Source organism: Papilio polytes, unplaced genomic scaffold (genome assembly GCF_000836215.1).
Source record: "Papilio polytes unplaced genomic scaffold, Ppol_1.0 DF824158.1, whole genome shotgun sequence".
Lineage (NCBI taxonomy): Eukaryota > Metazoa > Arthropoda > Insecta > Lepidoptera > Papilionidae > Papilio > Papilio polytes.
This window is the reverse complement of record NW_013525046.1, coordinates 3,191,799-3,206,594: the sequence shown is the minus strand read 5'-3', so window position 1 is coordinate 3,206,594 and position 14,796 is coordinate 3,191,799. Positions and strand designations below refer to the sequence as shown.

The 14,796-nt window shown below is 33.2% G+C and overlaps 1 protein-coding gene across 1 annotated transcript in view; it reads right to left on the bottom strand.

Annotated features, from left to right (window-relative positions):
* Positions 1–11,875, bottom strand: part of LOC106111640 (acetylcholine receptor subunit alpha-like 2) — a 13,486-nt gene extending 1,611 nt beyond the window's left edge. Inside the window, exons 1-6 of the mRNA XM_013293776.1 lie at positions 11,659–11,875; positions 8,008–8,052; positions 7,661–7,770; positions 1,820–2,000; positions 1,392–1,545; positions 114–684 (exon numbers count right to left, since the gene is read on the bottom strand). Coding sequence (XP_013149230.1) covers positions 114–684; positions 1,392–1,545; positions 1,820–2,000; positions 7,661–7,770; positions 8,008–8,052; positions 11,659–11,841 — 1,244 coding nt within the window. The 5' untranslated portion in view covers positions 11,842–11,875. The remainder of the gene's footprint in view (positions 1–113; positions 685–1,391; positions 1,546–1,819; positions 2,001–7,660; positions 7,771–8,007; positions 8,053–11,658) is intronic.
* Positions 11,876–14,796: the final 2,921 nt, after the last annotated feature.

The following is a 14,796-nucleotide window of genomic DNA, read 5'->3' as shown; positions in this document are numbered from 1 at the left end:
TTTAACTTGGGTATCAGAAAATCTAAAAATAATTTATCTTGACAACTTGTACCAAATAGTCCATTGTTTGAATCTAATTCGATATTATTTGTTATACATTTTAAGTATATTACCTGTTGGTTGCAGTAGTAGTATGTAGACCGTTACATCCTCCTGGCATATTGTGACGTAACGAGTCCGGGCTGGATGCATTCGAGTTCGTCTGTTCAACCGCCGCCAAAGCATTCTTGAATTTATTTTTTTTCATACTTCTACCAGCTATTTTCTGAGCAGCCAGATCTCTCAGCAGATCTTTCGGTACTCGCATAAGAAGCAACTTGGGTAGTTTCGTTATAAAGAATTTTCTAACCCACGGTGCCATTTTGTGTGTACTCGGCTTACGATAGTGTACATTCAGTATTATAATAGTTATTACGACTGACAATCCAACTAGTAACATTGTGAATAACAGATATTTACCCAATAACGGCAGAGCTAGAGACGTGGAAGGTATGATTTCTGATATCAGTAAAAAGAACATGGTCTGCGAAAGTAGAATCGAAATGCTTAATGCTATTTTTTCTCCAGAATCCGCTGGTAAATAGAAAACAAGAACTGAAAGATATGATATGCCTACACAGGGTACGATAAGGTTAACCGTGTAGAATAACGTTTTTCTCCTTAATGTTATGTTAAAGAAGATATCTGAAACAATTTAATTAGTCTTAGTTGTTGGTATATAACGATTATTTTACATTAACAAAATTCATTGTTTTGCTTTCTGGATATATTTGTTTCGTAAAACATTGCTGCAAAATGTAAAAATTCTTTTATCGCGAAATGCAAATCTTATAATCTGTTACCTAATCCTTTGTTTCAACACATTCTTTTATCAAAAATTAAAGGCAGCATGGCCATAAATTTCATTCCGTAGGTCGTTCTTTTAGCCGAGCATACCCCATACATTAGAGTGTCGGAATACCGCGCCTGTGCTAATCTCCTCGGTGGCTGTAAATTACATCGCAGCCTCGACGACGCTTATCTATGCTAAATTACTGCGTTTTACTGCCGACTTGAACAGGTTAAACGCTTGTTTTGCTAACGCTACAGAGAACACTTAAGGGCCACGCCGCGTGAATACTGATTCGGTTGAAGTGTCTGCTTGATTTATTTGTTTTTAATTTGCTTTGTTTACAAAGCATTTCTTTTAAGCGACGTTCCATCACTCCCTGTTTATTAGAATCTAAAAATGTGGTCGTAACGTCGCGTTATATTTTAGAATCATGCAGTTTAGTTTGTCTGGACTTTGGTGGACAATTGACACCAGATGAAGTTTTTTCAGAGTTTAATTTCTAGAGTTAAGTTTTTATCAGGATCAAAGTTTCAAACACATTTAAAACCATAATTCATACCTGGGTAAGGTTCCTGACAGCAAGGGTAATACCGCTCATGTCTCTCAGCAGGTACCCCAAGAATATCCCACTCCACAGAGGGATAATACTCACGTAAATCAATACCGACCTCCACCATATCACCTTTCTTCTGGTTAATATGCTTTAAATCAATCTAAAAAGTATAACATGGCATTTAAAACTATTTAGATCAATAATAATTCTTACTATCCTTATTCTTAATTGCTGAAATGTCTTCTAATAGTTAGAAATCAGAAATTATCTTGAATCAGAAATCAGCTACAAACTACTACATAATACTCGTATAACATACCTTTACATTTTAGCAAATGCAGCTTCATTTCGTCTTAATAAATACAATGTAGGTAAGCAGTCGAGAGCGTTTAACAAATTAGTCCCATATTTCAGTATCATCAAATAACGTTTACCTGATCTCCATCATAACTCCAAGAACCGAATTTCAAGAAACATGTCTGTTGGTCAAATGGAAAGTACCGGACATCAATTTCACAGGATGATTTGAAGATTGCTGGCGGAGTCCATAGAACTTTGCCCGTGTGGTGTAGCACAGCTTTCGTCATCGTTGTCACTACGTACTCTCCATCAGCGCTGTTGACATTTGCTTTGTTAACGTTATCATACTTCATACTAATATTATAAATGTGAAAGTTTTGGATGGATGTTACAATTTGTAGCCAAAACGGCTGAACGGATTACGGATGAAATTCGCCATAGTTTGGAAGAACGCATAGGCTACTTGCATTTTTTTTAAACTCTGCGTGGATGGAGTCCCAGGTGAAAGCTAGTAAGATATAAATATGTGAGTTTAAAGACCTCTTGACATTGGTGATATTAAGATTTCAGAATTCACGGTCCACTTAGAAAAGGAAATGCAGCAATAGAAAAAGAGTTTTAGTACCACTATTAAGATTCTTGAGAATATTATTATAGTTATTATTATTATAGGGACATGAATAATTTTTATTTATCGTGTTGCATTCCGCCTCTAGTTGTGACAATTTTCATAACATCCTCAAATGTGGAAAACCTATATATGTATGTATAAAACCCAACATAAACTATGTAGTCCACTTGTAAATGAGGAAACAAATAAATGTTTTCAATATGTAGCATATGTTCGTAAATAACTATAATAATATGGATAAATTGAAAACAAACAAATTAGCAGCCAAGATTGCATCAAAAAGATATATATCCATGTTCCGTTTGGTTACTTTCCTATTAATTTTGTACTTATTGAAATAACGCAAAAACTACTAGGCTTATTTCAAAAATTATTTCAACATCAAAAAGCTACGTTATCAGCAAGTTACATATGCTACATTTTAAATTAATTTCACGCAGACGAAGTCGCGAGCAACAGCCAGCTATAAAAAGGCTTAGATTTTGTAATATCGTGATTCTTATAACTTGCATCGTTTATCGTCTTTAGTGAGCGTAAGATTAGCACATGCGTGTACCCTGGGTATGATTAATCGCCTGGTGGTCGTGACACAACATGATGTATCATTCGCAGTTCAACGCTTATCGATACATTCTGTCAGTTAACTTTTGCACTGGCCTTGCGTCATTTTGTACGATATACGACATTTTTCAATTACATATTCTACCTTTAATGATGGGTTGCTGAAGTTTATTTTATTATTAGCTAATGTTTTATTAGTGTGAGGTTGACCTAACTTTCAACGAAGTAAATCTCAAGTTCTGTAATTAAATTGTTTATATTAGAATGAGATGGATGGATTGCGTGAAAAGTGACATTATCAAAAAGGGAGTGATGATTGAGATGACGGATCATAGAGTTCTGTGGAGGACAAAAACCTGTTGCGCTGACCCTACGGGATAAGGATGATGATGATGATGATGATGATGATGTAATTAAATTGCTTAAACATTCGTAAGTCATTATTGTAACTAATTATTTAACGGCTATTACTTGTGTCTATTCTTCCGACGGCATCGACTAATTTCGGACTCATAGGGGGCTTCGGGGCGAGTGTTATTGGGGAGCAAGCGTCATAGATATAGAGAACCCTTTTCACTATAAGGAGGGGATGGAAAGGGGAAGTGGATTTGACGGAGGAGGCGATACATACGAAGGGATGATATTCTCTTCATGTGCGTCTCCTCCTCTGTTGGATAAGGGTAGGCAACGCATCTGCAATTGCGTATGTTTATGGGAAGCGGTCGCTTCGCCATTTTGGCGGATTCAGGAGGCCGCTTGCTCGTTTGCTACCTTATGTTAGAAAAAAAAACATATTCTGGAAGAACACAGCTATGTTTGTTTATTTTAATTCCGCGCGGACGGAGTCGCCGGCGATTACTAGTCCATTAATACATTTACTAATATTAATGCGAAAATTCTAAATAGTATCAATTATGAAAAGTAGGCATACACGTTGTAAAGAAATAAAAAATGGTTCGCAAAGTGCAACAATATATTGCGGAGTGTTGCAAAATCGTTACGTAAGGATTATCTAGGGCTTATTTCCTCGAATAACAGAACCGGAGCAAAGCCAAAGTGCCGCGGTGATGCAATATACCTCCGGCATTATCCTGCTAACATTGAAAACAAAAACAGTATACGATATTGCAAAAATAGTTGTTTGTTTTTCTGTATGCATTTGCTTATATTTACATTAAAAAAAAATTGATAAAACCATATAAACATTGACCTTATATGTAGTATCACATTACACAACACTTAGTGTCTCTCAGTGTATTTTGTATCATAAGTCTACACTAAGGTGCCAACTTGTTTACCAATTAAAGACTCTGAGAGTGGCAGTTAGTTTGTTATCCATAATCTATAGCATACGTTTAAATCGGCCATGGAAATATTTTGTATGACATTTAGATATTTTTTTTTATATATATTTCTAACCTATAATTTTACCAATCTTTAACAATTAACAAAAACAAATATATCTTCAAATGTTATAAATATAAATTCGAAAGGATGGATGGATGTTAGTTAGAATTTGTTGGCCAAACTTTTGAAATGATCTCGATGAATGGCATAGATGTACAGCAAACTCTGGAAGAACACATAGGGCTAAAGCGTCTTTAACAACTCAAAAATGTATAACAATTTTCCAGAACAACTTGTTACCAAAAGGGTTCAAATTATACAAAATAAATATGCTTTAGTAACAGAGAAAAGGGACTAATATTTAACATCCCGTCAGGTTACAAGCTTGCATCATTATTCACCAATGATTACAAACGGGAGCGATACTGCGTGACGTAGATAAGGAAAATGTTTCCAACAGTTCTCACTAGCGAAACATCTACGCATAAACATCTCCTTCAAACAATAGATTACTTAAGAACAAGTAAAAAAGTCGCTAGTTCTGGTTTTAACCTAACAATGGCTGAAGTTGGTTTGTGATTGATTTTTTTACATTTTTATACACAATCTTAATAACATAATAAATGCGAAAGTTTAGATGGATGGATATTTCTTAGAGTTTGTGGTCTAAACTGTTAAATAGGTCATGATGAAATTTGGCATAGATGTTGAGGATAGTCTGGAAGAACACATAGGCTACTCGATTTTGATTTTTTTTTAATTCCACGCAGATGAAGCTAGTAATATTATAAACACGAAAATTTAGATGGACGTGTATTAGAGTGTGTAGCCTAAACGGCCTAACGGATCTCGATGAAATTTAGTATAGTTGTAGAGGATAGTCCAAAAGAAATAGGCTACTTACTTTTGTTTTTTAATTCCACGCGGACGGAGTCGGAGAAAACTATTGTAAATATGAAATTAATTAATAAGCTTTGGTCAAACAAAGGTTTAAGCAAGACGTCTATTGTAGATATTTGGGAAACTGTAATGCAAATTACATTAATCCAATTTCCTCATTCCTCGTACCTCTAGAGAACATCTAAATGCTCGGAGAGCTTCAATCCCTTTGTTTGGAATAATTCAAGTAGTAAATACTTGAAGTTATTTGCTATTCCAATGAAATATACTTGAGTCTGTAAAACCTAGTTCTTAAAGTAATTTCGATTTAACAAAAGCAATTAAAACAATGTTTATTTATTTCTCTCACTCTTATAATTCTTAGTTTTCGCACGCGACTCCGCTTGGAATTAAAGAAACCAAAAGTAAGTAGCCTATGTGTTCTTCCATACTATTGTCTACATCTATGCCAAATTTCATCGAGATCCGTTTAACCGTTTAGGCTACAAACTCTAACAAACATCCATCCATCTAAACTTTTGCATTTATAATATTAACTAGTAAGATTTACATTAAAATAACAAAATTAATTATCATTGTGCTATTAATAGACTGTTCATTAAGATTACTGAAGAAAAAAATAATTCAAGAAACTGTAATTACCAATACATATTATTTATATTGCGTACTTAACAGTTAAAGTATAAATGTATTTATGTAACTCGCTAAGTAAAGGCGGATCTCTAGTTACTTAAATTACATCGTGAGGTACACTCTAAAACCGTTTATAACTCTCTCCATATTCTACATCCGTTATCAAATTGCTCAGAAAGGCAAGTAATTGGTGCATACTGCGTATACTGGCTAACTTAGTCTTAGAACGTTAGTTAGAACATTTACTAAATTGCATTGTTTAGGCCAACTTGTTTGAGAACTATGATCGGTTGGATGTGGACATGTTATGGTGTATAATGAAAATGGTTATTGGTCGATTACTCGCAAAAGAATATGTTTTCTGGTGAATTTGTTAGATATTTTTTCGATCTAGAATTTAATAATGGTGACTGTTTTTGTATTTCATCTTAAAGATTAAAACAGAAATAAATAAAATTGTTAACACATTATTTTTTGAACGTGAGAATTTCAGCGGTCGAAATTCCCGGATAGTTTTAACTGTATCTCATTGAATTACAAATTTATACAATCAAAAACAGTTATGAGTTATTGAAAACATTCGTATTCCGTATTGACTTTTATGTCTAAATTATAATGTATTCAGTACATCTAAAATCTCTTGTCGACTAACACGTTTAAAGTGGTAAAGATTTTTCTTTCAGTTTCTGCTGTACCAGGTGAAGCACACCTGTATAAATAGGACTTTAAATAAATAAATAGGACTTTTACTGCCACAAAAACAAGCTACAAATAGAATCTTACATATATAAACCTTAAAGCTAGTAAATAAAGAAAATGTGGCAAAAGGCGGCAAGCACAGTTAATGCAGAGACGGCGCTGGCCGTTTCTGCGCTGGTTTTCAGATGGCCCCTTTACACACAGGTATTTATACAAAAGTTAGGTGACTTAATCTTGATAGATATTAAAAAAGTGAATAAACAATAAAAAAATGTATGTATATTGATTATACATTAAGAGTATATCATATATACGTTTCTTATTCTCAATGTGAGCGAGATACGTATCAGGCGTTTTAGACCTCTCATCGCATTCAATGTGTTAACATATATATCCATTGCTCAACTGCAATCACTTTGTGCTCTGACGTTATATCCTGTGCCAAACCACACCTATTCATTACACTCATACGATACTTCCTAGAAAACTCTTTTCATACTGAGCTTTGATTAGCGTAAAGATTACTTTTTATTAAAGTGTAAGTAAGAAGTACGAGCTTGATTTATTTGCTTAACAAATTAAATTTGTTTTAAGTCTATGTAAATTATGATTTTTTTTTTACTTGAGTCCTTTTCTACTTCGGATATCTAAACTATTTTTCCAATTAGTATTCCTGCATTAACGTTCAATTGATCAATCTACTTATTAAAAAATAAAGGAATAAATAAACTTCTTGACTTTAACTTATTACTAACTAGCTGTTCCCATGCGACTTCATCCGCATAAAATTGTAAAAATTTCATTTAACTATTTACATTTGTCAAATTATCAATAGCAAATGTCAAAATGACATGACAAACCTTGGCAATCTTGCTTCCTTGATGTTGGCTACAACTTATGGTCTCTTTCCCACATTTGGGTTTTTATCAAAAATATTTACCCCTAAGTTTAACAGCGTGAAAATATATAGCCTAAAGCGTGACATAAGTGTAGGGCATTAAAAAAAAAGAGTTATTCGAAAATATGCTGTAATTGCTGACATCTTAGGCAACAAAGAAGTGTGTGTTCGCGCTTTATTTTAATAGTATACATTAAAAAAAATATCGTACAACAACCCTCGATGTTATTTTCAATGTTTTTTTAATTCGGAAATTGACAGCGTAAACTTTTTTTTATACAAATAATAACAAACAAAAGTACTCACTTGTTATACAAAACGATATCAGGTAACCAGATATGTTCGGATGGCACGTAGAGTTCCTTGACCCCACCATACTCGTTGGGGTCCCATTTAAATTTATGATCTTCCCATTCCTAAAATATGTACAAACATAATAAATATTTTGACTTTCGTATCGTACAGTTTACGATTATTTTCGTACGTATTAATTCTGTTTAAGTATAGAAATAATACAAAGATTTAAAATATTTTGCAAATTATAACCTGTGTGTCTCTAACTTTTGGCCGGCAGTGTAACTCAATCATAGACGGAAATAGTTGCAAAACAAAAACGACATCACATATAAAACTGTATTTACAAAAATACTTACATGTTCCAACCAAACGTTCGTAGTTAAGATTTGATCTTTCAAATTCTGAAACAAAGAGAATTAAAACGTTAAAGTCCATTTCCACCAGCATTGATATAAAAGTTATCTCAGGACAATCGATTTTTGTTTGGCAGACCGCCAAGTGGTTCTCCTAACTCATCAAAACGAATGTGTAGGCATCGTGAATAGTGTCACGTACGTAGAATATCAAAATGCTTTTATTAGGTCGTATAATAGGGGAGAATAAAATACGACTTAAGATGTTTTCGTCGAAAAAATCTTATTTCAAGGTAAACTAGATGGATAATAGTTTTCTATCCCTAATGTTTGAATTGCTTTAGACAGGCCATTTAATAATAATAACCATTTATTTCAGATATCAAAGATCTAAGAATTTGAATAAATGTAAACTAGTACCATCTTGTTTTATAACTTACTAACTTTCGTCCGCGATTCTGCCCGCGTGGAATTGAAAAAAAACATAAGTGAATAGCCTATATGTTCTTCCAGATTATCTTCTACATCTATGCCAAATTTCATCGAAATCCGTTCTGCCGTTTAGACTACAAACTCTAACAAACATCTATCAATCTAAACTTTCACATTTATAATATAAGTAACAAGTAAGAAGTAAGATTTGTTTATACTTATTCACTATACATACCATCTTACTAATCTTACTTCTTACTAATATTATAAATGCGAAAGTTTAGATGGATGGATGGATGGATGTTTGTTAGCGTTTGTAGCCTAAACGGCTGAACGGATCTCCATGAAATTTGGCACAGGTTTAGAGCATAGTCTGGAAGAACACATAGGCTACTTTTTATCCCAGGAATAGTTACGGTTCCCGTGGGATTCATTAATTTAGTTTTTTAATGTTCACTCGATCATTCTGCAACAGTTCAACATATCTTATTGAAATTTGGCACAGATATAAAACAAAGTCTGAGATAAGCTTCATCCCAGAGAAATGTTCGGTTCCCGAGGGATACGTAGCTTTTTGTAATTTATATAGTTCGTATTTCTAATACCACGCGGACGAAGTCGCGGGCAACAGCTCGTTTATTATAAGAGCTCACATTAACGTTGTTGTTGCCTTCGTATCACATATCGCATTCTTTTGTTTTATGCCTAAAATTATATTTAATTTCTATAACCTTATTAATTTGTCTCATCTTGGTTGATTGTCGGTGGCCAGTGTTAATATAAGAATCTTTACCTAAACAATTACTTATTACAATTATGAACTGGCCAGTGTTAGTGTAAATTTACATACTTCAAATTGGGTCAAACTGTTTAGTCTGCAAGATTGTCACATTAACTTTGTACATTAAAGATACGCTCCCATTAGTAAGATAATATACATACCGTTAAAGATAACTCGTGTTTGTATAAAAAGGGGTTTGGTCTAACTAAAAAATATGTTATCCACTTTAGCTCGTCCCCTTTGTAGCCCCATGTTTAACATTCCGACGGCGACCTGTTAGAGAAACGCGCGGAATCCGACCGCTCTGAAACTTTCAACGTAATCTTGTGGTAATGTATAGGATGCGAAAAGACTTGCTTTTATAAATGTCTAAAGAATTGTTGATACATTTTACTTTTGTCTATCTATACTAATATTATAAAGATGAAAACTTTGACTGTAATGAATAGACTCAAAAACTACTGAACCGATTTAAAAAATCTTTCACCTTTAGAAAGGTAACTTATATGCGAGTAACAAAGGCTACATTTTACAATGTTTTTTTTTTAATTCCACGCGGACGGAGTCGCTAGTGAAAGCTAGTACTATTATAAAGAAGAAACATTTGTAATTGTATATGTATTGAAAAAACTAAAAACTATGGGGCCGATTTCAGAAAGTTTTTCGTTATTGAAAAGCTACGTTATCGCTGAGTAACATAGGCTATATTTTTTAATTTTACATGGACGAATTTGGAGGCTAGTAATTAATTATTAGGAGACAATTAAACAATTGAAATTATGATATCTATAAATAGGCAAGGATATCTAACCAAGTGGGAATATAACACATTATGGCACCTCACTACCGCCCTTCTGTCGGTGTTAAAAAGTGTCACTAGGTCACTTTCGTACTATAACTGTCATGTCATGTTATTTTCTACCACTTTCTACGCCCATATAGGCCTATAATTAACGAGTGAGTACCATTCGATTCATATTCTTACCCTAATTTAAAAAAAAAAATGCCTAATCTATTCATGTAATAAAATTGTATGTTGAAAAAAAAAATTGATAGCAAAAATCGCATTATATTTGTTTTTGTCCTTTTGTCCGAGACGCATTTGTTCCGGATAATCTCCGAAATGGCTGGGCCTATTGACGGGACTTTGTCTGGAAGCTGATGCACACGAGAATGTTATAGAGGACCATTTTATTCCGCGCTAAGTTTGATGACAGCTAGCTTTTTGGCAACAAACGTTATTCATTAGAGGATTCAAGAACGCTAAGTATTTGAGTTATAAGAGCATAAAGTGTTTATATTTCAGTAGAATATCTAAACAGTACCCGGCGCTTGTCACCTCGTTAGCAGGTTAAACACAAACAGAGTTTAATTAGTGAAGAGGTTTGTTGTAAATTCACAGGGGGTTCTGTGAATACTAAATTTAATCATCGTCCATTGCGACTGACTTAAATATATTATTTTACACTAGTCTCGAAATCTGTTTTAGTCGTATACCTTTTGTTAGTCGACTAATTAGTTTTAGACCCACCTGACTTAGCTAACTAAGTCCTTCTAGACAGGATACTATAAAAACTACAATCGTTTCTCTTAAACGTTGATATGTCTTAACAATGGTAGAGCACGCTTTAACATCTTCGCACGAATAGGCCGAAAAACAATTCTGCATTTCGTCTGATGAGTGTGGTGTCGGAGGCCTACTTTTAGTCCCTTGCCCTTTCCACCCTTTTCTTGAGGGTTCATAGGAAGGGGAAATGTCCTCTTTACATGCGTCTCCTCCTCTGTCAATTAAGGGTAGGCAGCGTATATGCAGTTGCGGATGTTTATGGGCAGCGGTCGCTTTCCATTTGGGTGGATTAGGTGGCTTACTCATTTGCCAGGTGTGGTAAAATCAAAAAAGGAAAGATGCCCTCAAATAGGCGCATCGCTCTAGGCACGAGTATAATCCGCTATTGAGCAATCGGGGCGAAAAAAGTGGTCGAGTAAAGAACCTTGTAAAATATGGCCATATTTTAAATTCTTCCATGCATTCATCTTGCGTGAAATATAATACTGATTATAATTAAATTTAAATAACATGCTATTAAGGGTCACATTTTGTAATACGTTTTTAATGAGTTTTTTGTTTGTGAATATCTCCCTTTTTTAGGTACTCATTATAAATTAAATGCAAATATATGTGTTAATATTATAGTTAACTGTGAACAGAATGAATTTTATATGTTTAGTTATAAAAACAGAAATTGTTTGAACACAAAGCCTTTAAAACGTATTACTTTTGATATAAATAAATAATGACCATTTGTAATAAGCGAAAATAAAAATATCCTTTCGACAAACTAAAAGAATTTTTAATAGCAATACGATGTGGTTAATTGATTTATTTCCGTTCTGTTACATCACTAATAATGTTGTTTTTATATTTGTTTAAAATAACTTACCAAATCAATCAGTTGAGAGAGACGTAACCCCAGTTTGACGAGCACCGTGTTGTTATTTTTGTCGACCGGCCGTATAAGTCTATTGTAATTGCTCAACAAGTCATCATAAAGTCTCTTTGCGTCCGGATTCGCGTAAATAATACCACAAGTTGCAAATAAAATGCTAACAAATAACCTAATCATTATGCACAATAAAATCTCACGTCTAAAGGTTATTAACCACTTTTAACCTCAAATTCTTTATTTTATTTTATACTTTAACACTTTTTATTATTCAATCATTAAATTTAAATGTCTTTTGAATGTTTTTATATCGATTTTGCGTGATTTTAGTATATTTTTGACAGGTCCGCCCCGGAGGACGCGGCGACTGTGGCGCCACGACTGGCGGAAAGCGACAACTCGCAGTCTCGTATTGCGCCGAATCGAAATTTTATTGCTAAATTACTAAGGAGAGTGTAGCGTGTAGTAGCAAAATTACCCTTTAATATTGTAACGCGTTAAGATCTGTTGGAAAATGTACAATGTTCTTGAATAAAGAAAACTAATACTTATGAAATAAATAAAACACTGGGAAATCTAAAACGGTAATGAAGTTAAAGTCCGCTACAGTGTAACTAATACTTAAAAAATACCTACAAGCATAGTTTTAACGTAACATTTCTCAGAACTCCATTATTCAGTTATAACTGTCAGTTAGAAGTGACATCTCTAGCGGCCTTTAAATATTACACATACAATTTTGAATAAATTCGTATACAAAACTGCGCAATCTAACATAAAATATTTTTGTTTGTCCTAATTAGATACAATGTTGAAAATAATCTTCACATTTTACGTCCAAATAGACTACAAAATTCCGTGACTTCATCTCGCTCACTATACGTCCCCATTGAGGGGCTCGGAGTCCCCTTATATAAGTTACAGGTGACTAGGCCATAGTCAAGCAGGCTGATTGACTTCAAACATTTTTTTAACTCTCCTTACAGATCGCCGATTACCTTACTTATGTTTTCCTTCATCGTAAGAATGTCTAATTAATAATTACCGTTACTAGAAATTTTATTTAATATAGCTTTCGCTCGCGACTCCGTCCGCGTGAAATTAAAAAATAATTTAAAACATAGCTGATGTTACTCACTGACAACGTAGCTTTTTAATGGTAAAAGAATTTTTGAAATCAGCCCAATAGTTGATGAGTTTTTTCATTACAATCAAACAAACAAAGTTTTCCTCTTTATAATATTAGTGTAGATAGAATATCGCCTTATATCTTTATCATATTTAAAACTGTTAAAGATTCTATATTGTGATATATTTTCATTTATTAACATCTGTGTAGGCACGCAGAACTGCATTGCGGCCAACACTACGTTACGAGTTGAATTATGCATTTACTGCTTCACCAAATCCTACTTTTAGTTCGGAAAATTTTGAACTTTCTTAAGAGTACACTTGTATTTGAGAATTCATATAATTTTAATACCAACTTTAATTTTGTTCGACAATAAGTTGAAAATAAATACACTTACCGAGTAGAGTCGGTCACTCTTAAATAAGAGGCATATTAAAACAGAATTTTGTTGTATAAGGATACTGGAAATCTTACATCGAATTAAAAAAACTATAATAAAGTGTAATCTATTATATTTAAAAAGAAAAAAACATTTGGTAGTAGCTGTTCCCATGCGGTTTCATCTGCTTAAATTTATAAAATCTTGATTTTATTGTTTACAGTTGTCAAATGCACAAATGACAACAAAGGCCCTTGACATATGATAACAATTACCGTTACCATAATAATCTTGCTTTCTTAATGTTGGCAAATGTAGTTTATGATCCCTTTCCCACATCATGTTTTTTTTTCCAAATTATTTACCCCCCGAGTTTATTAGCGTGAAAATATATAGCCTAAAGCGTATCTTAAGTGTTGGGCTATTTATTGAAAAAAAGATTGATTAAAAAAGTGCTGTGATTATTGACATCTTACGCCACAGAGTAGTGTGTGTTTACGCTTTATTATATCAGTACAGAAGTATAGATTATACCTTAATATTGTAAAAGGTTATAGTTTGAGAATAACAAGCATTGTATAGTTTCTATTGTTAAAACACAACGTTTGTCGTAAGACGTTACTGACATGTTAATAAAGAATTTCGTCATGTATAAAATATTCAACAACAAATCCTAAAACTAATTGGTCCATTCAAAGTCGGATTTTTGTGTTTTCCTCTGGTAAATAATATAAAGAATTCGTATAGTAAGCTTTAGTCTAGAAAAGCTCGTGTCTGAGAAATGATTTCGCTTTAGTGAGGCAAAGAAGCTGATTTGTCAACTGTAACGTTGCCAGGGTACGTGAAGTTGACGGAGAAAAGATTTATTAAATGTTGCTATTATTTTTGCAATAGTAAACTGCTCACTTTATATCTAATTTATTTTAAGAATTTTAATAACATACCAAATGCATTGTGTCCATGGCGTGAGATACAAACAAGAGAACAATGTACAATGTATAAATTGTAAATGAAAAAAGAATCCATATATGGCACGGATATTAACGAATTCATTTGACATTCTTGTTTAAAAGGAAACATAATTAATGGAAGCTGATTGTTGATTTATTTTTTTATATCTTTGATTAATTTGAACATGGAATTTTATCTGTTGATTATAAATAAAATAAATAGAATTTGGTCGAAATTAAAGGAGAATACTGGGTTTAAAGTGTACGCTGCAATGCGGCGAACTCAGTACATTACAGGCTGTTGTGAATTATGCAGTTACCGCATATTCGCTAGCCCACTTTGTGACTGGACTGGATTTTATTACGTACTTATAAAGACTAGCTACTAACCGCGTCTGCGCGTGGAATTAAAGCTTACATAGAACAATAATCTATACTAATATGAAGAAAGATTAATTTGTTTACATGTATTGAATAGACTTCTAAATTATTGCAGCAATTTCTTACGCTATAAGAAAGCTATAATAAACAGAATATCAACGGGAAGGGTATGGATACGACAGAAAAGATATACGACTTTTATTCTATCTCAACCAGAATAAGGTGGCAGAAGAGAAAAAAAGTAAAATATTGATTATTTTCACTTTCTTCTAGTTAGTAACCTAAATATTTTC